General features: G+C 32.5%; 5 protein-coding genes, 1 long non-coding RNA gene and 1 pseudogene across 7 annotated transcripts; 3 read left to right on the forward strand and 4 right to left on the reverse strand.

Annotated features, from left to right (window-relative positions):
• Positions 1-553: 553 nt before the first annotated feature.
• Positions 554-4,420, reverse strand: LOC121125566 (protein KRI1 homolog; annotated as a pseudogene).
• A 554-nt stretch (positions 4,421-4,974) lies between these two features.
• Positions 4,975-8,933, forward strand: LOC121125744 (uncharacterized). Its single transcript, XM_040720943.2, has 3 exons — positions 4,975-5,398; positions 5,466-5,646; positions 5,707-8,933. The coding sequence occupies exons 2-3, from the start codon at positions 5,493-5,495 to the stop codon at positions 7,284-7,286; spliced, it is 1,734 nt and encodes a 577-aa protein (XP_040576877.1). The 5' UTR covers positions 4,975-5,398; positions 5,466-5,492; the 3' UTR covers positions 7,287-8,933.
• Positions 8,934-9,514: 581 nt separating this feature from the next.
• Positions 9,515-11,603, reverse strand: LOC121125743 (mitoferrin-1). The gene is made up of 4 exons (XM_040720942.2): positions 11,346-11,603; positions 11,027-11,270; positions 10,909-10,965; positions 9,515-10,500 (listed from the first exon to the last, which is right to left on the reverse strand). Exons 1-4 carry the CDS (start codon positions 11,466-11,468, stop codon positions 9,824-9,826), a joined length of 1,101 nt encoding a protein of 366 aa, XP_040576876.1. The 5' UTR covers positions 11,469-11,603; the 3' UTR covers positions 9,515-9,823.
• Positions 11,604-14,062: 2,459 nt separating this feature from the next.
• On the reverse strand, positions 14,063-15,021 carry LOC121125188 (uncharacterized). Its single transcript, XR_005866566.2, has 3 exons — positions 14,923-15,021; positions 14,421-14,785; positions 14,063-14,355 (listed from the first exon to the last, which is right to left on the reverse strand). It is a non-coding gene; the product is annotated as an uncharacterized lncRNA (long non-coding RNA).
• Positions 15,022-15,628: 607 nt separating this feature from the next.
• On the forward strand, positions 15,629-18,876 carry LOC121125186 (cytochrome P450 302a1, mitochondrial). 2 transcript variants are annotated; one of them, XM_040720321.2, is made up of 3 exons: positions 15,629-16,416; positions 16,464-16,787; positions 17,680-18,876. In XM_040720321.2, the coding sequence occupies exons 2-3, from the start codon at positions 16,486-16,488 to the stop codon at positions 18,788-18,790; spliced, it is 1,413 nt and encodes a 470-aa protein (XP_040576255.1). In that variant the 5' UTR covers positions 15,629-16,416; positions 16,464-16,485; the 3' UTR covers positions 18,791-18,876. The 2 variants fall into 2 exon arrangements, with proteins under 2 accessions (XP_040576255.1, XP_040576254.1); XM_040720320.2 differs by having other exon boundaries at positions 16,477-16,787.
• Positions 18,057-19,564, reverse strand: Blos2 (biogenesis of lysosome-related organelles complex 1 subunit 2). Its single transcript, XM_040720322.2, has 2 exons — positions 19,138-19,564; positions 18,057-19,079 (listed from the first exon to the last, which is right to left on the reverse strand). The coding sequence occupies exons 1-2, from the start codon at positions 19,344-19,346 to the stop codon at positions 18,857-18,859; spliced, it is 432 nt and encodes a 143-aa protein (XP_040576256.1). The 5' UTR covers positions 19,347-19,564; the 3' UTR covers positions 18,057-18,856.
• Positions 19,565-19,907: 343 nt separating this feature from the next.
• Positions 19,908-24,707, forward strand: LOC121125201 (sorting nexin-2). The gene is made up of 5 exons (XM_040720337.2): positions 19,908-20,916; positions 21,449-21,586; positions 21,663-21,923; positions 23,477-23,703; positions 23,768-24,707. Exons 1-5 carry the CDS (start codon positions 20,656-20,658, stop codon positions 24,417-24,419), a joined length of 1,539 nt encoding a protein of 512 aa, XP_040576271.1. The 5' UTR covers positions 19,908-20,655; the 3' UTR covers positions 24,420-24,707.
• Positions 24,708-25,382: the final 675 nt, after the last annotated feature.

Consider the following 25,382-nt stretch of genomic DNA (forward strand, 5'->3'; position numbering starts at 1 on the left):
AAGCCTCTATTGTTGATTCATAAAATTTTTAGTGATAAGTAAAATAGGAGGTGGACGAATTACTTGATTAGTTAATTTATACGCACATTTGAACACATGCTTATTTTATTTTTAAAGATAGATTTAATGCCGTCTGATTTCGTAGTATCAGTAATTTTGTCATTTTCAAAAGATGGGAAGACAAAATTCCCACGACATAAGAAATTATTAAAAATATGGACTGGGTTAAATGTGAATATTTTTTTCCCTATAATTTAAAAAAGGATTTTTAACATAAGGTGCCTTAATTGATAATTTATCAAAGTATAATTATATGAATTATTATATACTATTATCTACTTTCATTCCATCCGATATAATTGAAATGCAATAAATGAACTGTAATTATATTTTTTGTATAAAGGCTTAGAATCACTTGAATCAGTTCACTAAATTAGTTATAAAAATAATTTCCTACCATTTTTGGGAATGATTCAAACTGATATTTAAAAAACCTGTATTGCAATTAATATAGAAAAATTTCTAATGATTAAATTGAAACGGAAAAATGATAAACTATTAGATAAAAATTTATTTAATATATATAGATGATACATAAAAAATATTGTGGATTATTGATTACTATATTACGGTATTCATTCAGATCGAACTGCATTTAATCCAAATTCCTATCAAGTAATACAAGCTAGGTTAACTTTAGTTGTTGGACTTAAACAATTTCTGCGTTCAGAGATTATTTGCCCATTCTTGCTGAAGACACGTTCCGATGGGACCATGCATAATTCTCGATCAGGAACACTTAAAATTTCTTCAATTTCAAGACCAAATGGATTTTTTTTTTTTTTTTGCACATTTCTGTATTTAAATCGACAAGGAAGATCCCCGATTATATCTTTAGCAATCAAGTTTGTAGTATTCATATATATAGTTTTCAAAGGTTTTGTTCATTTTAGAATCCAAAATAGGTTTTTTCTTTACTATTATTTCCGCAAATTTCGATTTCCTTTTCGTCTCCCGAACGTACTCAAAACTTCTTTTTGAAAAGTGTATTTATCATCCTTTTCCTCATTGTCAATCACTGAGTCTCCTTTTTCGTTATTATTCTGAACTTTGTGTTCCTGAGACGGCTTCCAATCAACCCAATTTTCTACTTCCAAGTCATTTTCTATATCTGAATCCCCAATATCAGGAAAAACTGGTTTATCCTCATCGACAACATTATCGTCATAATTCTTGAATATCTCCTTCATTCTCTTATCATTAGACTCAGGATCAAAATCCTCTTCCAAGTTTTCCTCTTCAAAATTGACGTCCTCAGTACCTGCAACATATTGATTTTTTTAATTTTTTCTAAAATCTCTGCTCTTTTCAAGGATTTTAACTGCTTCAGCTCTTCTAATTTCTTAGTTTTTTTCATTTATTTTTTTAATTTTATTGCTTCTCGTTTCCACTTAGTGGGTTCGTCTTTTTTACGCATAGAGTCATCTATGGTTCTTGGATATCTTTTTTATAAAATCTGGATCCGGCTCTTCAAATCGGAAATTAAATTTCATTTCTAATTCTTCCATTTTTTATACAGTTTTTTCATCCTCGCTTAAATTATCATTCTAGTCGTGAACAAAAACATTATCCCTAATTGTGATAATTCCAAAATAAGTTTAAATATATCAAAATGAAATGGTAGTATTTAACCTAGTTGGTAATTAGAATGACCAATGTTGTAATTAAATCTTGCATTTAAAGACGAAGAAGTCGCAACTTAACATAATACTCTTCCTAAAATATGCAAAACTAAAATGAAGAAATTACAAATTCTGAAGAAGTAGATAAAGGGCTTTTGTAGGAACAGTTCAACTTTATTGATTAATAAATTACCTTAAGCTCCAATCTTATAATAATTAATATTTTTATAATACCCTTCATAAATTTCCCTTGGTAAGTGATTCACAACTCTCCTTTAATTATCCTAATTGAAAGTCGTTTCTAGCCAATTAGTAGTAAAAAATAACATCATTTTATTTTTAGTTATAAAATTGCTTTCACAATTATTAATTAATATAGAGAGCTAAATAAAATATATTAGCCATATTAATAAGTAATATATATTACTTTATTATATTATATTATTATAAACACCTCTGAATAGTATATATATAATATAGTATTCCACGGCGTTCGTAGTGGGTCGGCTGGGAAATTTTGAGCCCGCTCCGGCCAAAAAATTTAACTTTTTGAACAAATTAAGTCGTCCCCCCAGAAAAAAAAGATATGATTTTATTTTTAGATAAGATCGATTCAAATCAATCTGCATATTATAATTAATAATGGAAGGAAAGTTAGCACACAAGAGAATTGATAAACTCCGTATGAGATGGTGACTAATTAATAATAATATAATTAATTTTTAATTCAGGGTTACCACATGATTATGACCGTTTTTCCTTCTATTTGCGCTACTGCTGTTGAGGTCTATAAAATGTTAATGGATTAAAATTAGTGTAGGATTGGTCTAAAATACTAATAAGACTACGTAATCTAAGATTATTAAGTAGGACCAGACTGTAGCTACAGTCTGATCCTAATTAATTTTTCCCCGATTTTTATTATCGATCTTTTACGGAACTAATACAACAGTTGAAATTGCGTAGTTACTAACTGTGTTATTTCAGTTGTTGAAGTTTTATCGCGCCCAAATTCAATGAGACGTTTAACGTCTTAAGAATATATTAGAGGTCGGGATTCGAACCCACGCACTTGATAAATTCTTTGTTAATGTTTGCTACGAATTGTCTTCAGATATATGGTGCTAGTATCGTGGTAAAACTCAATAGAATTTTAATCGATAAATATCACAGAATATATTACGAAATGTAAAAATCCCAGTTTCAAACCAAAGTATATATCACAACAAAAATGATGCCCCGGAGTAATTTGAATTTTTTGTCAGAAATTCAACTTTCTTTTTGTGCTTAAAATTTAGGGTTCTGTCGGGATTTGACAATAAAGGGAGGCCTAGTAGCTGTTCTTGTTCATCAAATAACAGTTTGAAGTTTAGAAGTGTGCTGTTAGAGCTAAGTTCTAACTATCATTCATTCTTTTCGTCGTTTTTAAATTCTTCAATCCCAGCAATCCAACGCCCCTTCCTTGCTTTCATTATTGGGGGGGAGGGCTTAGTCCCAAAAATTAGCAACACGGTAATATATATAATTTATATAAATAGTAGTAGTGTTGGATCGTTTTAATGAGACTACAGTTCGGTGGTCCTTATCGGTCTTTTGAATTATATCTAGACAAGACGGTGGAAATAAAAAGTAAACAAAAAAATAAGCATATGAATTATGTTCAGCATTAACGTAGCCTCGCTCAAAAAATATAGAATATAAATATTAAATACCCTTCCTAAATAATTAGGGTTATGTATTTTTGTTTTAGAATTTAACTTTTTAAATTTTTAGAGCATAATCATGATTCAGATACTAAGAACTATGGTTTTAATTAATAATCTATACTTCTGGTTTATTCTAAAGAAAAATTGATAATTTTGTCCAAAACTTAGGCTTGTGTTGAATTACATTACATGAATCTTAGTCTAAATGTAGGTTAATTTTTTTATTTTAAAATAATTAATAATAGACTTTATCTTCTCCTGAGTTAATGCAAACTCGGCAAACGAGTATATCAACGACTGGATTCCTTATTTATCCTTATCAGACGTAAAAATAATTATATTTCCAACATATGAATTTACTTAATTAGTAATACTGAATACAGATAGTTCTTCTAAGATATGGTACATCGAATAGCTTTTTCAAAGCTTTTCATTTTATGAAGAATATCTGTAGCTAGAAGATAAAGTTAAACACCTACAGTCAGACAAACTATTCAAAATAATTAAAAATTAATTCATTTATCATACTAATTTGATATATTAAGGATAAATCTATTGAAATCATCAAAGTCGTTTTAATTTTAATCCAATTTTAAAGAATCTACAAATTAATTTCTGAAATATTTTATTGTACTCAACTAATGCTCTATTTTTTTTATAGAAATAAGAATTAATTTCCTTATTATTATTTGGATAAGATGTTAAATAATTTCTTCATTAATTGATATAAATATTGTTTATCCATGCTCTTGTTCTTTACTTTGTTTATATTTTTATAATAATAAATATTTATAATTTGTACATCATTCCGAGGGATTTTGGTATTTTTTTTTTAGACTTCTCTTCAACCGAAAATTTATCAAAAGTAGAATGCTCACATGCTTGATACGTAAAAACGCCTTCTTCACTATCATTATTGGATGAATATAAAATGTTATTGGAGTATGAACGCCATAATGTAAGGTTGGCTTTATTTCGTGTAAGCTCTTCTTCTACTCTATTCCTATACAATGAAAGTTTTCGACTATTCATTGTCTTCTTCTAATCGAAGAGTTAGAACTTCATCATGTGTCAATATCCATCGACCTCTTAAAAGTCGACAATGAAACAAATTCTTTTCAAATTGAGACTGAGACAAGTATTTTTTTATTCAAGTAATTATTGATTACGTTGTAATAACTTGAATGATCGGTATAAGAATTTTTCCCTTCGGAAAGGAAACCATTCTTTGGGGAATAGAACCTGAAGTTAATTTGTATTTTTCACACTCATTCATGTAATTAAAGGCATAATAAATCCCCACTCCAATAAGATAAATTGAATTGATTTTTTAATGGATGTTAAAAAGTGACCTGAAAACAATGAAGAATGAACTTCGCAAGAGATGAAAATAGCGCATAATATACTGATTTTAGACGAATAAGAATTAAAGATAAGAAAAAATGTTATTTATTGATATACTTGACGCCTCTTTCCCTTACATTTAGTTCCTTTACTTGAAACCAATCCAACACTAATTAAAATACATAAATAGAGAGAGAAAGAGAGAAAAGGGTATAAAAAAGACAGAGAGAAGTAAATAAAGAGAGAGAGAGAGAGTGAATAGTATAGGAAAGAGCTGCTGTTAGACACCATACTCAGCGCTCAAGCAAAGCTGGAGCTAGATCAGGAGCAATTGAGGCTTGACATCAGCTGTATTGACGTCAAGAACCCGCCCCAATCAAGGAATTAATTTCGTCTTCTCATTGCCTTCGTATTGTAATTGTTTTTTTTTACGGATCCAGCAGCTTGGATTTGGGTCTTTCTCTTGCTACTCTGTTGTAGGCTGAGTGAATTCTTTTGGTGTTCCTTCCTCTCTCCTCCACACTCCCAAGACTGGATTCCCATTCTTCGTGTTGACCTGAATGTGATGTCGTCTAAAATGGAACTTGTGTCTGGACTGTTTTGGAAAGGAATGAGGCCAATTTCGTGGAAGGAGCATGAATATTAATGAGAATGTCAAAACGAAATGTGGGACTCCGATTGACTATTAATTGATATGAATGGAAATGCTGATTTGTGCTCTTTGCTTTTGCAGATGTGGATGGTGGTGATGTTGTGAAAAATGGTTCGCTCCTGTTCCGCTCCTGGATGTCGAAGTGGTAGAACGCTAGAAAAACCCAAACCCTCATTTTTCCTCTTTCCTTTAAACCCAGCGAGGAGACGCGTCTGGTCGGACGCCTTCCCCAAAAGCAATTACAATCCATCAAAGAACTCTGGTAACTCCACTCCAAACACCCTCACAATAAATGTATCCCCTTCTTTTATTTCTATTCCAGTCCTATGTGAGAAACACTTTACGGATGATGACTTTGAAACCATGAGAAAGGACTCCAAAGAATCTCGCAGAAAGCAACGTGGTCCATTAAAAAACAAGAAATTAAAAGTTGGAGCAGTTCCTTCTATTTGGGATGAATCCCTAGTAAAGCAGTCCGTGTCGCCCATTTTTATGAATTTTGTAGACGTTAACACTGGAACAATGGAGGACTCCAAGTCCAAATCCCTTATTCACTTCCCTTTTCAGCATCAGCAAATGTCAAGTGGGAAGGGCTCCTCTCCAAAGACAAAGTTAATATTTCCCACATCCACTCAACGACCCCCTCGTAAAATTCTCCCTAAGCCACCTATTGTCTCTTCTTCTTTGGAGGTCAATCATAAAACGAATATTGAAGGGGATCACTGCTACACTGCACTTACTGTGAATATGGATGAGGATCACTGCTATGCATTCCATAATATAAAAAAAGAGAAATGGGAGGAGGGTGATGAGATTGTGTCAATGTACGATTTTGAGTATAAGATCGAAAAGGCTCAACTTCCCTCAGGAGTGAAGATATTTCGAAAGGACTCAAAGTATTATTTCTATCTTCCGAATTTTCAAGAGGATGGAAACGCAAAGATTGGTTTCTCTTTGGAACTCTTAGATAACTTTAAATATAACGCCTTTGTGAATGGAATTAAGATCCTTCGCGACGATATCAAACTGTCATTCAACGCCAAAATTACGAAAATTTCCGAACTGATCCTGCTCCTTGAGTATTTAAAGTCAAAATCAGAGGGTATGCCCAATTCCTCTTTTTTGATTTGCCAGGCTAAGAAGAACCTGGAAAAATGTATTGAGATTTCTGATGAAGGGCATTCCTCTCTCATATCCAAACTCTTATTTCTGAAAGAACAATGTGACTTATTACTGAGTAAAAGTCACAAATATTCGGATTCATTACTCTCGGTAGCTCTAATGTGGCATCAACAGGCACCTACTCTCTATGAACAGATCCGTAAAGATGGGGTTATGACATTACCTTCAGCTAGTCATTTACGTCGCTTTACATCTTTTAATGCGGAAAGTGGACTTCCTTCTAATACGGTCTCTTATCTGAGATCTAGATTTGATAACTTAACAGATGTGGAAAAAGTGATTGCCATTGTGTTTGATGAGTTTTATGTCGTAAGGAAGTTCGAATTCTCGAGAGGAAGATTGCAAGGGAAAAATAATGAGAATATTCCTAAAAGCTCATTTTCACTTATGATAAAGAGCATTGCGGGATCGTACAGAGACATTGTCTACACGTCCTCAAAATCGAGTATAAAGGCACAGACCATATATGACGTGTACATGGCTGCATTAAAAGCTTTAACTGACATCGGGTTTAGAGTGGTTGCAGTCATATCTGACGGGAACTCTTCACATATTCACTTTTTCAAGGACAAAATATTTAACGGAAGTCTTTTACCTATCGTCGAAAATCCTTTTGATCCCGCTATCAAAATCCATATCATTTTTGAACAATCCACAATACTCAAGAATTTTTATCATAGCTTTTTGTCTAAAAAAAATTCTGTATTGTCCAGCATTTGACGATTTTAATAAGTTTCTTAGTCCTAATTTTGACGACTTGAAAATTTTATATCAATTGGAAGATAATAAAAGTGTCAAAATATCGCATTATCTAGAGGACAAATGCCTTTCTCCGTCCCCCCGTGGAGAAATCAAATTTTAGACTAGGCTGTGCTATATTTCATGAGTCTACTATTAAGAGTTTAGAGTGCCACACCACCCTGGAACATGATTTTTCTGAAACAATATCATTTGCTAGAGTCATTTTTAATTGGTGGGACCTGTGTAATCTGAAGACCATTTATTCATTCCTTGTAGCAAAAAATACTGTGGCTGAGAAGGAATGGTTTGACTACATGGATAAATTTAGCACTTGGCTGAAGGCTTGGAAAAGTAATCCGTCGATAAATTCAACCCTTAATCCAGATATTTTTGAATCTGTGAATCATAATTCCCAGAGCATACCAAAACTCGCCCAATATCTACTCGAGTTCTTCGCCACGGAGGGAATACTTTTTGAAACAATGGTTAGAGATTCCATTGAGGATGGTGTTACTCATTTTAGTCAATTTTCTGGTCGCAACTTCAATGCCTCTGTCGGACAGCTTCTTGGAATGGAAACTAAGGTTCGATTGACCTCTCTCATTAAATTTTCGCATGTAAATATTGAGCCCCCTGAGACTGAAGAGCCGAATGAAAATTTATCAGGAATGGACGAATGTGTCATATCAAAGATAGTGGGTCGTTCGGATCAATTTGTATCACAGAGTGTGTCTGGTGATTCCTGTCTTAATTTCTATATTGCAGGATGTATTGCTCGCATGATTTCTAGAACATTAAAGTGTAACTCCTGCTTGGAACTCATTATTTTTTCCAGCTTTCTTCCAATAGAAATAATAAAAGATGATTGTGAAATGGAGAATAAGGAGACGTTCATAGATCAAATTAGTAATAATTTGATTAATTACCCGACTGACTTATTTTTCTATACTGTTATCATTGCTAATTGCCTTTATCAAACCATCTCATCGGATGATGAGATCAATAAGGAACTCAAATATTCACCAAACAGTGAAACAGTTTTTTCACAGACATTTGTTCGAAGCTGTTTTGATAATGTCAACTATGGACTATCTGAACAAAAGTGCACTAAAGGGCATTCCTATCGATACATAGCCGAGAAAGTAGCCCTTCATATATTTAATATAGGAGCCAGAAATCACTTTGAGGAGTTCTTTAACCTAATTTATTGTCAAATTGTTAGAAATAGTGTCGGAGATGAGGACATGGAGGGTGAAGAAGAAGAGGACGGGGAAGAGAGCGAGACTTATATTGTAGAAACAATTGAAGCCGAATAGAGGCCTACCACATACCCAGGTGTACATTAAGCGGATACTAATCACTATTCGTTTAATTCGTCGTCGTTGTTGTTGTTTTAAATTAAAAAAATATAGTTTGCGCGAGTTGTGGCTCATCTTTGAGTACTCCATAAGTGACAAGTGCATATTCTATTAATATGTAAATTGCTTTAATTATAATAACTAATAATTAATGATAATTCAAAAATTGATATGTTAGTGAACTTGATTTTTTCCCCTCAAAAAATATATTTATTTATGAAGAATCTTCAACATTTTGCGAACAAAAATACATAATATATCACGCTAATATTTGTATTTATTTTTTCATGTCAACTTTGATTGACACTTCATACTATATGTACGTTCCAATTGCGTGCCACCAAGAGAGAGTGTGTGTGTGTGTGTTTCTGATTAGACGATATAAATTAAATTGAAAAATCGTCAATATTTGTTGTATTTCTAAAACCTATCATTTGGGCCATCAATAGTATGAATGCATAAGTAAATTTACCATGTTATATTATATTTTATATTGGCAAAAGTATGGATACGTTGAGTTACGTCATTAAATGAACTTTCTCTCGTTTGAATGATCACACTTTGGGTTCTTTATTAATAAAAATAATTATTATCAACTTGCCATCATATGATCATCTCCTAATGACAGCAATGTCACACATCAGTCTGCATTTCCTTATGCATTACTAATCTTTAATTTTTTTGGTTTTTTAATTAACGATACAAAATCCAACTGAACGTGAAGTGCGAAGAATTAAAATAATCGCGTAAGAGGTGTGGAGGAGGAGTATGTAGTGACTAAATAATTATTAGGACAAAAATTAATTTACATATACTTTCTTATATGCAAAATAATTATTAGGACAAAAATTAATTTACATATACTTTCTTATATGCATATAAATATCTATTTAATTCCATAAAATATATAGAGATTCGTAACATGACACTGATGTTGACAAAGCTCAAGAAACTATAAGGGAGGAAAAATATTAAAAATTTATATTGCCAGCCCTTATAATTTTGTAACTTGTCTGCACGGAAATGACAAGAAATGTAGTACTTTTTTCCCTTATGAGACATCTGACTATACACTGAAGTCGAAATTTTGTAAAGGAAAAAAAAGTATCACATCATTAAACAATTTGATAAAATAGGTTGCAATGCTTTCAAATAATATTATTTGGGTTTGAACTTGTTCTCTGCTAGTACCATATCACTTGAAGCCATTATACTCGGTACCACCAAGGACTCCCATTTATCTGTTTTCGATTGGAATTTAGCTACAATAACTTCATTTGATGCATTTCGGTCAGAGTATTCTGCAGAACTTTCAAATGAGTCTGACCCAGATGAACTGCTCTCGGATGACCCTAAATATTGTTTAAAGAATTCGTACACAGACCATGATATTGCAGTTGAAGGCATTTGATAGACGATACGAGCTTGAAGCCCTTGGAAAAATCCTGCAAATCCCTTTATACCATACACAAGAGAAGCAGCATTTCGTAATCCGACAATTTTTGAGGAATGAATACGCTTTAAAACTGAGGGCTCTTGAGTGTTAAGTAGTGTCTTGCAGACATCCAGAGGCATTGTAACAGTAGAGGCCACCGCACCAGCCGATGCACCAGCTACGAAATGTACTAATGGATTATACAGACCACTCGGATTTAGAAAACCCGTTGATAATTCATACATCCAGAAATGCGAAACTTGATAGGGTATGTTCATGGAGAGGGACGTAAAATATGATCTATAGAAAGCTCTCACTCCTTCGTTCAAATAAATATTTCGTACTGCTGAGATAGTTGTATTAAACTTACTACAGCACATTTGCATCCTTTGTTTAACCACTGAAATAAATAAGGTCATAAGTTATGGTTTCATGCTAATATTATTTGATTGTCAGAAATCTTTTAAGACTTAAATATTATGCGACTTTTAAAAGAAATAAAATATAGTGCTAAGCAATAGTTTTAAAAGAGGACCTCAAACTTGTGTCTTATATGACATTAAAAGGGTGCATATTAGCACATTTTTTGTATAACAGCCCTGTTAAAGCAATTGAAGAGCTTGTTACGTACAATAATAAATATAAGTAAAGAGAACAAGCGCTAGTTTAAGGATTAAAAATATCTATAAATCAAAATTCAAGTTTTAATCATATTTATAAAAAAAGGAAGAAAAAAAACTCAAATGAGATCCGTTTTTACATAAATAAGTCAAATGAAGCATTAAAAAAGTGAAAAATCAAAGTTTACCATCAGCAGGTGACATTAAGCTATCATGGCATATGGTAGCTGCAACTCCAGCAATGCCTAAAATGACAAACAAATGAAATATTAATCAAGTATTCTAATCATTGCCAAGGGCTAATACCTTGAACCCAAACGGACGGAAGAACATAGTTGCTCCCAAAAGCAGAGAAGGAAGAATGATTTAAACTGTTTTTAATGTGCTCATAGGTGGAGAAATAGAGAGCATGTGCAGGGCCAGCGCCAAACGCCATAGCGTTAAACCCCCGCATGGGTCTCAAAATCCCCTCTTCTTTCACCATTATTTTCAGTGTGGAGAAAATCCCTCGGTTAAAGCCTTTATCACAATCCAAGCTCTGCATTCGCGTCTGGAAGGGAAATGATAATTAATTAATTAAATCATCAAGAAATAGCCAATCAATTAAAAAATAGTAAATACTTACTTTAACGGAGTCGATGGGATACATCGCACAATGCTCCGACACCCCAGCCGCAGCCCCTGCCATCATAGTGATGGAGAGTGGAGTCGTCTCAGGAAGGCTCTCGTACTCGTCAAAATCCGCCATTTCCCTGCTGCTACCAATGATATTGTTTCATGTGCACTGAGGAGTAGAAGTAAGGAGGCGCAGTTGTGCGTGTGTCGATCAGTCTGTGTCCACGAGTTCTATGGCGTCATCAATCTCCTCCCTCCAATTTTTTTAACTTCTTCTGTGCCTATACCTATTTTTTACAATCTTACCACACAATATTAGCTTATTAGCCCTCTACATATGTTATAGCAAGGAAATCTATACTAAGATAACTAAAGACTAGTTATAGACTATAGTCTACTGTTACATATATAGCCTTCATGGAGGGCTATATATGTCGACGGCCGTCGATTATAAGCCAATCTGGTGTATCAACTGTCAACACCAAAATTAAGCACCCGCTAATTTTCTTAGCAGTTCCGCTATCGCTAATTTTGTAGGTTCATGGATCGTTAATCCATTATTTAAATTGTAAAAATCTGTCAAATGACCGATAATTACGTAGGAATCCGTCTAGGTCAGAGGGAGGAATTATAAATATTCAAGGAGGTGGGGAAAGAGATGTATTTTGTTCTTGACATAAAACTCTCTACCCCCTTAACCCCTTGCTCGACCGTTTGGTTGAAAACATTTTGAGTCTCCATATCTTTGATATAAACATATAAATATATTTTCTAATAGTTCAATACATAAAAATATATGCATGTTCTTTCCAATGCATGGATTCCATAAAGCGACTTTTGAACCATTTGGTAGAGCTTTATTATAAAAAAAAAACAATTTGTGGGGTTTGGTAAAAAACTACATTGATTGTTTTTGTGTTTTTTTTGGTGAGGACGTTAAAGGGAACAGCTGACCAATTTTGACATTCCGCTAATCACTATTTTTTTAATATACCACTAATTAGCGGATCAGCGGAGGTTATTAGCAGAATTTCCAGCTTTCGATTACACAAAAACAATCTTGGTGAAGAAGAATAAACTAGTCCAGTAAATCATTGAGCTATTTAGTAGTGATTGGACGATTAATCGCAATCGGAAAATTGGGTGTTTTTTTCTGGAATCGGCATCAGGAAAATAATGTTTAATTTACAATTCTGATTCTTATGTATTATTAATTATTATTTATTACTTGGATTTCTCTGTTTTTCTTTTTCAAGCCCATTATAACATGTAAATCTTCCAATCTTTCTCTGTGAAATTTAGAATTTATGTTTTCTAACATGCAACACTTTGTAGAAACTGTACTCTTAATCCCAGTTTTAGATCAATTATTGACTTTATATAGAAATTTGTGGGATGAGTTGAACGAGAGAGTCCACAGGATTATATATATATATATTTTTTTTTTGGGGGGGGGGAGGGTATAAAATATTCAATTTTTTGGAAAAAATTTCAAAAATCCATAGCTATTCTCAAAATATTAGATAATCCACAGCTGGTCACAAAACATTCAAAAATTGAATTTCAAATGTTAAATTTTTTGTAAAAAAAAACTTCAAAAATCCAGTTACAAAAAATTAAATTTTTTGGATAAAAATTTCAAAAAATATATTGCTTAAAAAATTTTTCCAGTAAAAAGCAAACATTCCTTTTTTTAGGGGGGGGGCAATAGCCCCTCCAGCCCACTCCCTGTGGACGCCCTTGTTGAGGTATTTAGGAATGTTTACTATAATAATCCTGGAATTTTCATTTAACTTATGGTACTTTAATTAGCTCCAAGCTCCAATATGGACTTTCAAATATCATCAGCTATTTTCTTACATTTTTTATAAGTATTGAAACTGGGAAATTTTGTAAAGTTTAAGTGCGCGATCTAAAGTAAAGTGCCTCTAAAGGATTAATCAGAAAAATGTATTTATAGAAAGGGGATATAACTATTGGTGATAAAGGTATACAACTAAAATACTGTAGCTCCTCAACAGTAAAATAGAGTAGAATGTTTTTTCTTAAAATGGAGTATTACTACATTTTGTATTCTCAGAACGATTTCTGGAGGCGTCGTAAATTGCACTTAAGGTAGCCAAAATTGATTGTTACATTAAAATATTGAGAATTATGTAATTGATTGTTTTTATTTTAAATAACATATTACACTGATATAAAATGCTCTTAAGTCAAATAAAGATTCTAAACCAGGGGTTTCCAGCCTTTTTTCTTCTGTGAGCTACTTTAACAAAATATAAATGGCCAAAGAGCTGCTCACGTTCTGTAACATTTATTTTCATCACTGATTTCGAACAGAGCCATTAGGAAGAGTTACGTCACGAGATTTCAGCGCCCCTTGTGACAGATATCAAATGTCCCATAAAGAACTTGATTCAATGAATACTAAAAAAATAATTTTATCGAGCTTAATTATTAAGAAAAAATGGAATAATTACTTTAATACTAATTTCCTTAACTTACTTGATTTTGCATACACAGTTTTCGTCTTCCGAAAGTAGAAGAAACTTTCTTTGATAATCGCAGTTTGCATTCGTAAATGTATGTGTATACTAACATACTTAGACAAAGTAAAAAATAAAATTTAAAGACATTTGGCGACATTTATAGACGACTTAATTAACGGTACCGCTACTTCAGTTATTGAGTTTAAAATTTTTTTCATTTTTTTGAACTGATTTACATAAGGTATAGTGCACCAACGAATCTTTACTGAAGTGAATTCTCGATGGTTTTATTAGACCAAAGGTGGATTTTGGAATGTGAAGACTTGCAACTTAAAAATTTTATATGGGTTGAATTAAATACCGAAGAGAGGCGCATTTTTAAAGACTAAAACTTTGATTCTGCGTCCCGAATTTTGACATCTTTCTCCTTCAACTTCTTCTTGAATTCTTTTATTTCTGCTTCATAGACTCCAAGTTGGATTTGTATGTTGGTATTTATTTCCTTTAGATGTTTTACCTCTGGAAAAATAGCTGTAATACAACATACAATTATTATTTTCAAATAAGTGACTAATTCAAAAAAAACAAAAAACTACCATTACAAGAAGTGTCATCTTCTATTGTTGATGAAATTGCTGAGGTCCCTGGCCATTTGCCGGATGCTATAAGGAGAATTCGCGTGTATCTTTTGCCTTCACACTCCTAATGAAGCTCTCTGTGCGGACCGATTTTGATCTTTCGATCCGGTCTTAACGATTTTATTTTAGCTAAAGGGAAATAGGGGTTTTATGTTATTTCTCCCCTTTTGTATGAAACGCGCGAAATTTAAAAGTTATTATCTGTATAAAAACTTATGCCGGCTATGGACTATGACGTATACCGTAGCTAAAAGTCTTAAGTATCTTTATCTTAACTCATCTCACAAATGTGAAAACAAGCCCTATCATTTACTCCAATATACCTATGAAATATTGAACATTGTATATGTATGAGGAGAAAAAAAAAATAGAATTTCCTCTTATCTTAATTTTTGTTCAAGATTGTTTTTATGTTGGTGCACTATAAGCTCAATTTTGAGGAAAAATTTTTAAATCTTACTTTTGTGTTGATGGACTATATATATCATATTTTCACGAATCGTTTTTCCAATTACAACGGTGCATTTTTTTGGCAGAGGTTCCTGATTTTTTAAATTAATTTATTTTTAAAATATAAAAGTGAATGTAGCCTTTTCAAAAATGTACATAAAATTATATAACTATTATTATTGGTGAGGTATCAATCAAGCTATTTCAAACAAAAATTTGAGGAATTACATAGCTATAAAAAGTGAGCAGTTTAAATACTAAGTAATAACGAATAATTATTAATCCATTTAATGTTATGATAATATGCATATTAATAGATATTATACATAATTCATGGCATGAGTCGAAAAAGCCTTAATTAATTCTTAACTCCCTAATTAATGAACTAGATAAGTTAAAATATATAATTTGTTTTAATAATAAAACGATCAAACATTTCCTCGAAAACTATATAAATTAATAATAAATATTATGTGTAAAAAAGTATGACTTGAAATTAGGTCCGGTTAAATTAACATAAACCTCAGTAAACAACTAATCCATAAAGTAATATTAAATAATATTCATGGCAATTCTTACTATCTTAATATATATTATATCTAGCCAGTTGCACCTCATTCCCACTCCACATCTTCTCTTTTTCCTTCTTCATCAGCTCTTCTGCGTTCACGATGTACCTATATGATATAGGGTATATCTTAGCTTCTAGACCTATACCTATATATCGTGACACATAGACATACAAATGTTAACTTGTACAATTTGTGTATACAAGTTAGAACTTGTTCCTAAATCGCAACACTTACACAAATTGAAGTTCAATATCATTTTTGGTGTCAGGTAAAATGATAGTGGTAAAAAGGTTGCGGATAAAATCGTTGTCTACATTATAATTGAAAGACATTGTGTATTATTATATCATATTAGAAGGGTTCCTTGGTCCCTATAAACGCGGCGGTGGTGGAGTTTGAACTGCCTTGGGGCACAGCAATTTACCTGTACAACCTGAGGGCGGTGCGTATTTTGTGATATTAGAGGGTTTCCTTGATTCTAAGGAAAGTAGTGGCGGGTAAATTTAATATGCCTCTGCGCCCAGCGGTTCAGCTACACAATCTGTGGTCCAGGGTGAATTATAGCATATTAGAAGGGTTCTATCCTGGCATGTTTTTTCATCATTCAATATTTTTATCGTGCGAATATAATATAAATTCCAACGAAATTGCACACGATAATATTATCTTGTAATGAAATTGCTCACAATCATATTGCTTCACGATGATATTAGCCACAACGATTTTGTCTTACAATGATAATGATTTAATGTACACAACGATTCTGTCCGCAACCTTTTCACCACAATCATTTTAAAGTGAAGCATAATTTTTCATATTGAGAATATATTGTTAGGATTACGGAGGGTATATAGGTTATTTACAAATCCACCATAAATCATACTTATCTATGCAATCGACGTACAGACGCAGGCTAAACAAGTTCAAAACCGGTATTTGATATTTACATTTGTATATATTTTAATAAAATAAAAATAAGTTTTTATTTACAGCTGAAAATCATGAATAAGCTGAAGCCCTTTTCATCCATTCCTGGGCCAAGGTCATGGCCCATTGTCGGTACTCTTCCCTATTATTTCTTAAAGCCGTGTAAAAAGTATGATTTCAAGAGATTAGATAGAAATGGGTTTTTAAAATATGATGAATTTGGTTCTATCGTTCGGGAGAATATTGGACCTGGAGTCAATATTTTGTGGCTTTATGACCCTGAAGATATTAAAAAAATGTTTCAATACGACGGTAGATGCCCTGCCAGGAGATCTCACTTAGCTTTAGAAAAATATCGAAAAGATAGGCCTCATTTGTAAGGAAATTAGAATTACAGTTCTTTTTTATTAATATTAGGTATGGAGAAGAGAACGGAGACAGTTGCAACATGCCTCTTTTCCTCAAACATAAAAAGACTAAGCCCTCAAAATTTGTGGTAGAATTGTATAATAGGATGTCAGTCAATTATTTTCCAAGCGATTGCATAAAAACTTTTTTTGAGAGGCATTTTTTAACTGAGTACTATTTTCGTAATAAAAAAGTCAGTTTTCATTATTATTACCCTAACAACTATCATTTGAATTATTAATTATTTAACTGTCACTTAATATAACAAAATTGAAAGGTTACTAATTTAGGATAAATTTGAGATACTAGAATGCTCAACACAAAGAAGTCAGTTGCTACAAGTATTGCAACTGACCGGGAATTGTTTACTCTTCTTTAATAAACCATATCATCTACACTTAATTAAAATACAGTATGTTTATTATATATGAATATAAAAATTAATAGAAGAGGACTCTTATCAATGATCTATAATATAAATCATATATCTTAACATGCCATATAATAATATATTTAAAGTTAATAACCTTGAAAAACCTAGTCATTTATTACTCAAAAATATTATTTAGACTAATTTTCTTAATTTCGAACTCGAAAGTTGATTTTTTAGCCGTTGCAACTGTTCCCCGTATCTAGTGACAGTTGTATCATTCAAATACTATCTTGGAAAGGACTACTAATTCGTATAATCTCTGCAGATATTAAAAAATAGTAAGCATGTATGGATATATTCTGGTAACTTTTGCCGTAACTGTGTATAACCAGCTCCGAGTAATTGAACCGAAACAAAAAGTGTTGCGACTCTACCAAATCTCCCCCCTGCTGGTTGCAAATTTTAATTAATTAACTATTATTTCTAGATACAACGAGGGTGGACTTTTACCCACCAATGGAGAAGAGTGGTGGAGAATTAGACAAGCATTGCAAAGACCCTTGAATATATCCAAATCGTTTGAAAATTTTCATCCCTCATTTGGAGAAATAGCGACTGAATTCGTTGACTCTATTAATAGGACCTCTGATGATTTTGTTGAGGATCTTAAACGATATTTTTTGGAGATTACAGGGTTTTTCACCCTAGATACCCGATTAGGAGCAATGAAAGAAGACAACATGGATCCAGATTCCATTCCGTCAAAACTAATAAAATGTGCTTTTCAAACCAATAGTAATATTTTAATAACGGACAATGGACCTCCCCTGTGGAAGGTTTTTGAAACTAAAGAATACAAAGCACTACGAGAGAGTCAAAATTATATTGAAAATATATCCTTGAAGTTTATAAGAAATAAAATGAATAATTTAAATACAAATCCATTATCCAATAACCATTTAACACTATTGGATCAATATTTTGTAATGGATAAACTTGATGAAAAGGATATTCTAACGATGGTTTGCGATTCCTTACTCGCAGGGATCGATACGAGTTCTTATACAACAGGGTTTATGCTCTACTATCTAGCAAAGTATCCTCAAGTACAGGCTCGTTTAAGGGAAACCATCCATGAACTTCCATTGGATCATAATCTTAAAAACTTTTCATTTGGAAGAGCGGTTCTAAAGGAAACGCTTCGCCTTAATCCAGTATCAGTTGGAATTGGTAGAATATGTCAAACATCTGACGCCGTATTTTCCGGTTATTCTGTGCCGAAAGGGACTGTTCTTGTGAGTCAAAATCAAATTTCATGTCGATTGGAAAAATATTTTGATCGGCCTCATGTCTTTAATCCCAAGAGATGGATGGACAAGAACCAAAATTATCATCCTTATTTAGTCCTGCCCTTTGGATTTGGACCCAGAATGTGCATTGGTAGAAGAATTGCAGAAATGTCTATCCTGCATCTATTAATAGAGCTGTTGAAAAAATATGAGATCAAATTAAAGGATCCAAAGTTAGAATTGGGTTGTATCTCCTATTTGATAAACTCTCCCGACAAGCCGCTTCAACTCGAATTGAAAAGAGTTTAATAAAGTAGTTTAAATAAATAGTCTGTTCATAAAATAAATATGTTGGTATAAAATAAATAAAAACTCCTATGAATTCCGTTTCTCAAGAGCCTTGTATTTTTCTTCTAAGCGCTTGGAATAGGCGTCTAATTTGTAAGCTGCTTGCTCCAATCTTTCCACACTTTCATCGATTTGTTCAATCTGTTCCATGTATGGCTTCAGGTTGTTATATTTTGTATTTAACAAATCTATTCCCTTTGATATATTTGCAGTGATTTGCTCCATATCCGAGTATTTCTTGGCAGTTGCTCTGATAAAATAAAAAATTGGTTTAATTATAGAAAATGGACTATTTTATAAGTACAAACTTATTCATTCTTTGAAGGAGTTTGTACTCCTCAACGGTATTTTCCAATTCAAATGCAATCAAATCTGACGTTTTGTTGAACATAACTGTGGCTAGTCTGTTTAATTGAGGATCATGTGGATCTAAAGCTTCGAAGCTGGATGTAGAGGTAGATAAAGTTGGGCCAACTCTCTTCGGAGATCCGACTCCATCTCCTGACTCTTTTGACATAATGCTTATTTATTTTTCAGGAGCAAAAACGTCAGAAATTGTATCAAATAAATTCGCTTAGACTTCTAGTTCGAGTTTTGGATGAGACAGCTACAGCAGCTGCTATCTACTGTCATAATTTGTTTAATTTATTATTATTTACATTGGAGAGAAATCACGTGACGTAATCAAACAACACACCCTTCAATTTGATAACAAAACTATCGAGATGATAGCAAGATACTTAATTAGCTAAGTATCTTTTTTGCTTCATCTATTATTGGTTGATGAAGCACGGAAATTGAAATCAAACAAACTCTTTTTTGCTTTGAGGAAACCTTCGATCAATAAATCAATTAGGATAAACTCCTTATACTACAAGTCTAAGTTGAATCGCAAGTTATCCAAGTCTTTCAATATTTTCATCGAGTCATTCAAGCTCATTTCAAGTCTATAAATATAGTTATAGGGTTATTTTTCAGCGGGACATTTCGATAATAATTAACCCTTATTTGCGCGCTCTACAGAGTGTTAATTAAAAATTTTATATAATAGTAATTGTAGAACATTATGCAGAGAATAGTAAACCATCATCATCTGAACTTTTAAGGGAAAAAATCGTATGTTGTTTTCTAATAATTGCCTCACATGATGATGTAGGGTCCATAGTTTTAAGGCTTTTCTTGTGTTGTCCATATGTAAACTAGCTTTGGAGTCCAAGTCAAGTCGAAAGACTTAGTCATGGAACTTAGCTATTGAGTCCAATTCAAGTCTTGAGTCTATGATAGGGATATCAAGTTATATTTTTTTTCGGGGGAGGGGGGTTATTGTAAGAAAGTAAGATGGAAGTACCTCTTTAGTTTATATTATCCCAGAATTGGTCTCCGAAATAGATATCAAAATTGTGACGTCACGTGAAAACGCTCTAGCTATACGACCTCTTTTATTTATTTACTCTAGTATTTTTTATGTTCTTCAGAGGGCGACACCTGAAATAAAAAGAAGAAGAAAAACAGGAAAGGATGACTTGAAATATTCTTGAATCAGCGCAGTCCATGTCTATTTGGTTTTTTTCTTCTTCTTACATCTGACATCATCAAATCCTCCTGCTTCATGCAATTGGAAGGGGACGCAGCAGCTTATGAAAAAAGGAGTAAATAAGGCAAAACGCCCCTTTGGGAATTCAAAAGTCATACGCGCAGGAGCGCGCCCGCTCTTTAAGTTTTTTTTTTCCAGAGTTTGTAATGAGAGAAGAAACGCCGTCATCGTTCGATGTGTTTTGTAGTTTAAGAACAAGTACCTGATATTCATTCCTTCGCTAATTTTCAGTATGGAGTCTTTGGATCAAGATGGGAGTGGAATTTCTTCCTCTGGTTACGGAACGGATTCCATCCTAGGGAGATCTGATACCCTCGAGGATATTGATAAAAATACGATCGAAATATCCTTGGACGAGGATGAAGAGATAAAAGCTGTGGAGGAGTCCATAGGTAGCAAGGAGTCAAAAGATAAGATTTATGATGAGAAACCTGCTCCTCCTCCACTCATTCCCCACATTGAAGAGGATGAAGAAGAGGAAAATCCCTTTGCGGTGAGTTGCAAAAACGCCCACTCCAGTTAATGGATTTCGCATCTTATTCACGGAGAAAAATACTGATATTATGTATGCACGCGGATTTCTAGTCTTCCTCCATCCCTTACTTTGCCGCATAGCACCTTTTTTTAACGGATTGACGGTCATAACCGGCTCAAGTGTCATGACATTATTTGAATAAATATCAGAGGTGGGGAATTTGACTCGAGATTTACGGCTCGACTTGAATTCGAGTCCATATTTATAAATATTGATTACAAAATTAAAGACTTGACTTGAAATGAACTCTGTGGCAATTTGAAGACTCGAACTAGATTCGATGAAAATATTCAAGGAATGTAACTAGATTCTATATAAACATGATAGGCCTTGGACTTTTGAGCAGAGACTTAACTTGGATTTGCAATATAAGGACTTTTTCACACCTCTGATAAATATCCTCATTTTTACGTTAAATCTATGTGTATATTTAATAATATACTTCTGCTTATAAATTCATAATTAATTTAAAATCCGTATTCATTTTCAGGATGTTCATTTGAACTCGCATCTTCAGCTCTCTTCTACATCCATGACACCTGATAATAATATTTTGGAGACTAAAAATAACAACGGAGTGAAAAATGGAGGAGAATTTGAAGAGACGAAAGAATTTTTGGAGATAACTGTAATGTTATATTTACTTTGTGAAAAGTGTACTTATTATTTGACAAAAACTCTTTATTTTTATATAATACGTTTAGGTAACGGATCCACAAAAAATGGGGGATGGAATGGGTTCCTTCATGGTGTATACTGTTAAAACTAAAACGAATATAAGTTATTTCAAAAAAGATATAATGATTGTAAATCGTCGATTCTCTGATTTCCTTGGTCTGCATGACAAATTGAATGAAAAGTATCTACAAAATGGTCGTATTATACCTCCTACGCCTGATAAAAACATGGTTGGTATGGCTAAAATTAAGTTAACGAAGGAAAGTGATGAGAATATACAGGAAGAGGTAGAGTTAAATTGAGTTGTTTTAAACAGTGTTATGTTGTTTATTCAAATATGGAGTATACAAATCTTGGAGGAAATAAGTTGTGTTTGACCAGTGGTTCCCAAGTCATTTCTGAATTGTCGAGGACTCTGTGATAGGTTACATAAATAATTGATAAACATTTGGTTGAACATATTTTATATGCAGCTAGATATTAAAAAAATGATATAGGACTCTGCAGTGAGGAAAAGGTTGGAAATCAGTATGTTTAAGACTATTGTAATAAGAACTCCCTATACTCATCGTGTTTGTGTTGAATACAAAAGAATATCTATCGAAATGCAATACTTATAATAGCGTCCCTATTATATACAGATCAAGGAAATTTGCCCGTTATTTAAGGAAAATTTCATTTAATACTTCAATATGTATATAAACTTTTTGATTATAATTATTTTTGAAAGTGGATTCAACATTGCTTTTGTGGGGAATTTGAGTGTATGTACTTTTGAGTACAATTTGAATATAACTAGATTATATGATTCACTTGGGCCTCGTTGCACCAACTCGATTTAAATTTAAGACAGCTTAACCGTGACGTCATAAGTTAAATTTAAGTTGAGTTGGTACGATCGGCGATTAAAGTATTCATATATACCCCTACGACTAGTGTTGTCTCTGGCCTTATTTATTCGTCCCAGTACAGTCTTTGGACTGGTCTTTCAAACTATTAGTACTAGAACTGATTTAAAAAAAGAAAATAAATACAGTTGAGTGACGTTATCAAGGACTTTTAAAAACTTTTGTTTAGGTTAAACTCAAATTGTTCTCAAAAAATACATTAACGGTTATTTCCTTCTGAGTTAGTTTTTAACAAAGAAACAAAACATTTTGTTATCTATTTTTGCGTTTTCAAATTCCCAACAAAAGCAAATGCAAAGTTGGATCCTTTTAAAACTAATTACCTACTCAACAAAGTTGAACGGAGGTAAGGTTTTTTTTACCTCTATTTATTTGTTAGTGCCAGGATTACAGTTAGAGATCCATTTTGATCGAACATGGTGCGAAGATTATATATGGTCACAGTAAGAGGCCATTAAATTTAAACGTAAAAATGCAATGGAACGACGTAGCTCTTTGGACAACAAGCTCGGGAGAAATTATTTTCTACAACTAAATGTGCGTAGTTTCGCGTTTGGGTCGTTCATAGAGAAGACAATTACTATAATGTTTACTTATACTTGATTAGTGTAACCAATCTGACAAATTAAGGGAACATTAAAAAAAAGGTGTATAATCGACCATAACTTTGGAACAAATAAAGATACATAACTTTATTTGATATTAGGTGGAGGTTTGCGCTCTACCGATTGTCCATTCTAGTTTATAAATGTCAAAATTTTGACGTATTATCCAACATGAAAATTTTTAATAAAGGACCGACAATATTCCTCCAGATAAATTTGATGTGTACAATTATAAACATATTTCCTGAACTTTTTTAGATTCAAGTTATTTTCATTATCAATTAATGGATCATTTTCATGGCTATATTATTTCTCTAATTTACATAGTTTGTTGAGCGAAGAAGAGCAGCTTTAGAACGATATCTGAACAGGACAGTTCGTCATCCATCTCTCCGTACTGATCCTGATCTTCGAGATTTCCTCGAATTAGAAGGCAACTTACCTCGTTCAAATCAAACATCTGCGCTGTCTAGTAAAAGTGTTATGAAATTAATTAACAAAGTCGGTGATAAGGTATCAAATTTAACGTTGAAAATGGATGAAACTGATGAATGGTAATGAATTATACATTCCACTATAATTAGTATCTAACGTATATATTTGTTTTTCATAATTTAGGTTTGTCGAAAAAACACAATTCATTGATGCCCTTGATATCCAACTCAAAAAATTGCATGGAATTACAGAAGCCCTTGTTGAACACCGAAAGTCTCTTGCAAATAATACTGAATTACTGTCGGATTCCTTAAATAAATTGGCTCAAGTCGAAGAAAATTCGAAATTGTCAAATGCTATCTCTAAATTGTCTGATGTTCAATATCGTGTTGGACGAGTTCATCGAGGACAATCTGAAACGGATTTATATGATCTTTCTGAATTAATAAAGGATTATATTGGATTAGTTGGAGCAGCTAAAGACTCTTTCAGTGAAAGAGTGAAGGCCTGGCAAAATTGGCAACAAATTGCAAATATGCTTATGAAAAAGAGAGAATCCAAAGTCAAAGCTGAAATGCAGCAAAAGACTGAGAGAATAGAGCAGCTGTCCCGTGAAATTGCCGAGTACGAACGTCAGCAAGAAATGGCTCAAGAAAATTTTGATAAAATTTCTAGATTGATTAAAAAGGAATTTGATTTTTTTGATAACCAGAGAGCGATTGACTTTAAAAAATCAATTTTAGTGTACTTAGAAAAGATGTTTCGATCTCAAGAGAGTATTGCTGAGAAGTGGGGTAATTATTTACCCCATATACAAAAAATAATGGAAGATTAAAAGTGAATTCCGAGGGAAATGAATATGTCTGATTTTATATATGTATATGATTATATCTAGATACGTTTATCAATTTCTCTGTTAAAACATGTTGTTAAGTGTCCTTATTTAAAGAAAAATTTCATGATAGCACCAGTTTACTTTCTGTGAAAAGTCCTGTGATACCAAACGCGAAAAAAGATGAAAAGAAAAACTGGTTATTTGTGTATTTATGATTTTTGTAATAGTTAATACTTTTTGATGAAATATATGATTAGTTTATTTTGATGAATTTTATGAAATATTGAATACATGTTGTCTCTTAATTTATCTTGAAAAATCTTATACATTCCAACCTTGAGCAGGGTTCAGAATATATGATTATTCGAGGCACTAGGAAGTTTATATTATGAGGGCGGAGATATTTGGGAAATTTGATTAACTCTTATAGAAAGTAATGTATATTTAGAATACTAAAAAATCTATATGGTATGAGTAATAAGTCTTACATTAAATGTATATTTGTACATATATAATTAGTGTTGCCAATTATAACTTAAATAAGCAAGTTGCAACTCAAAATTGATATGAAGAATTTATCTAGTATTCTTGATAAGTATAATGAATTAAATGTAATTTTTGACTTGATTTTAAATTCAAATGCCCATAATTATATTACTTGTAGTCGTAACTACATAATGAATACATAATTGGAATGCATCAAAATGAAATTAATGGTTGGTAATAAGGATGACTGATGTTGTAATTAAAGAAAATATAATTTAGTACCGTAATCAAGGTTTTATTGGAGGGTCGAATGCTGGCTCGAGTGACTATGGATTAGGACGTCTCACCATTAACAAACCGATAACTACTATTAGTGAAAAAAATATGGAAGGGGTTATGCCCCCGGTGATTACAGTACGGGAATTTAATTTGTAGAATTTGATAATGCAGGTTACAACTTGTACACCACATAACAAT

Source organism: Lepeophtheirus salmonis, chromosome 10, assembly GCF_016086655.4.
Source record: "Lepeophtheirus salmonis chromosome 10, UVic_Lsal_1.4, whole genome shotgun sequence".
In the NCBI taxonomy this organism is placed as follows: domain Eukaryota; kingdom Metazoa; phylum Arthropoda; class Copepoda; order Siphonostomatoida; family Caligidae; genus Lepeophtheirus; species Lepeophtheirus salmonis.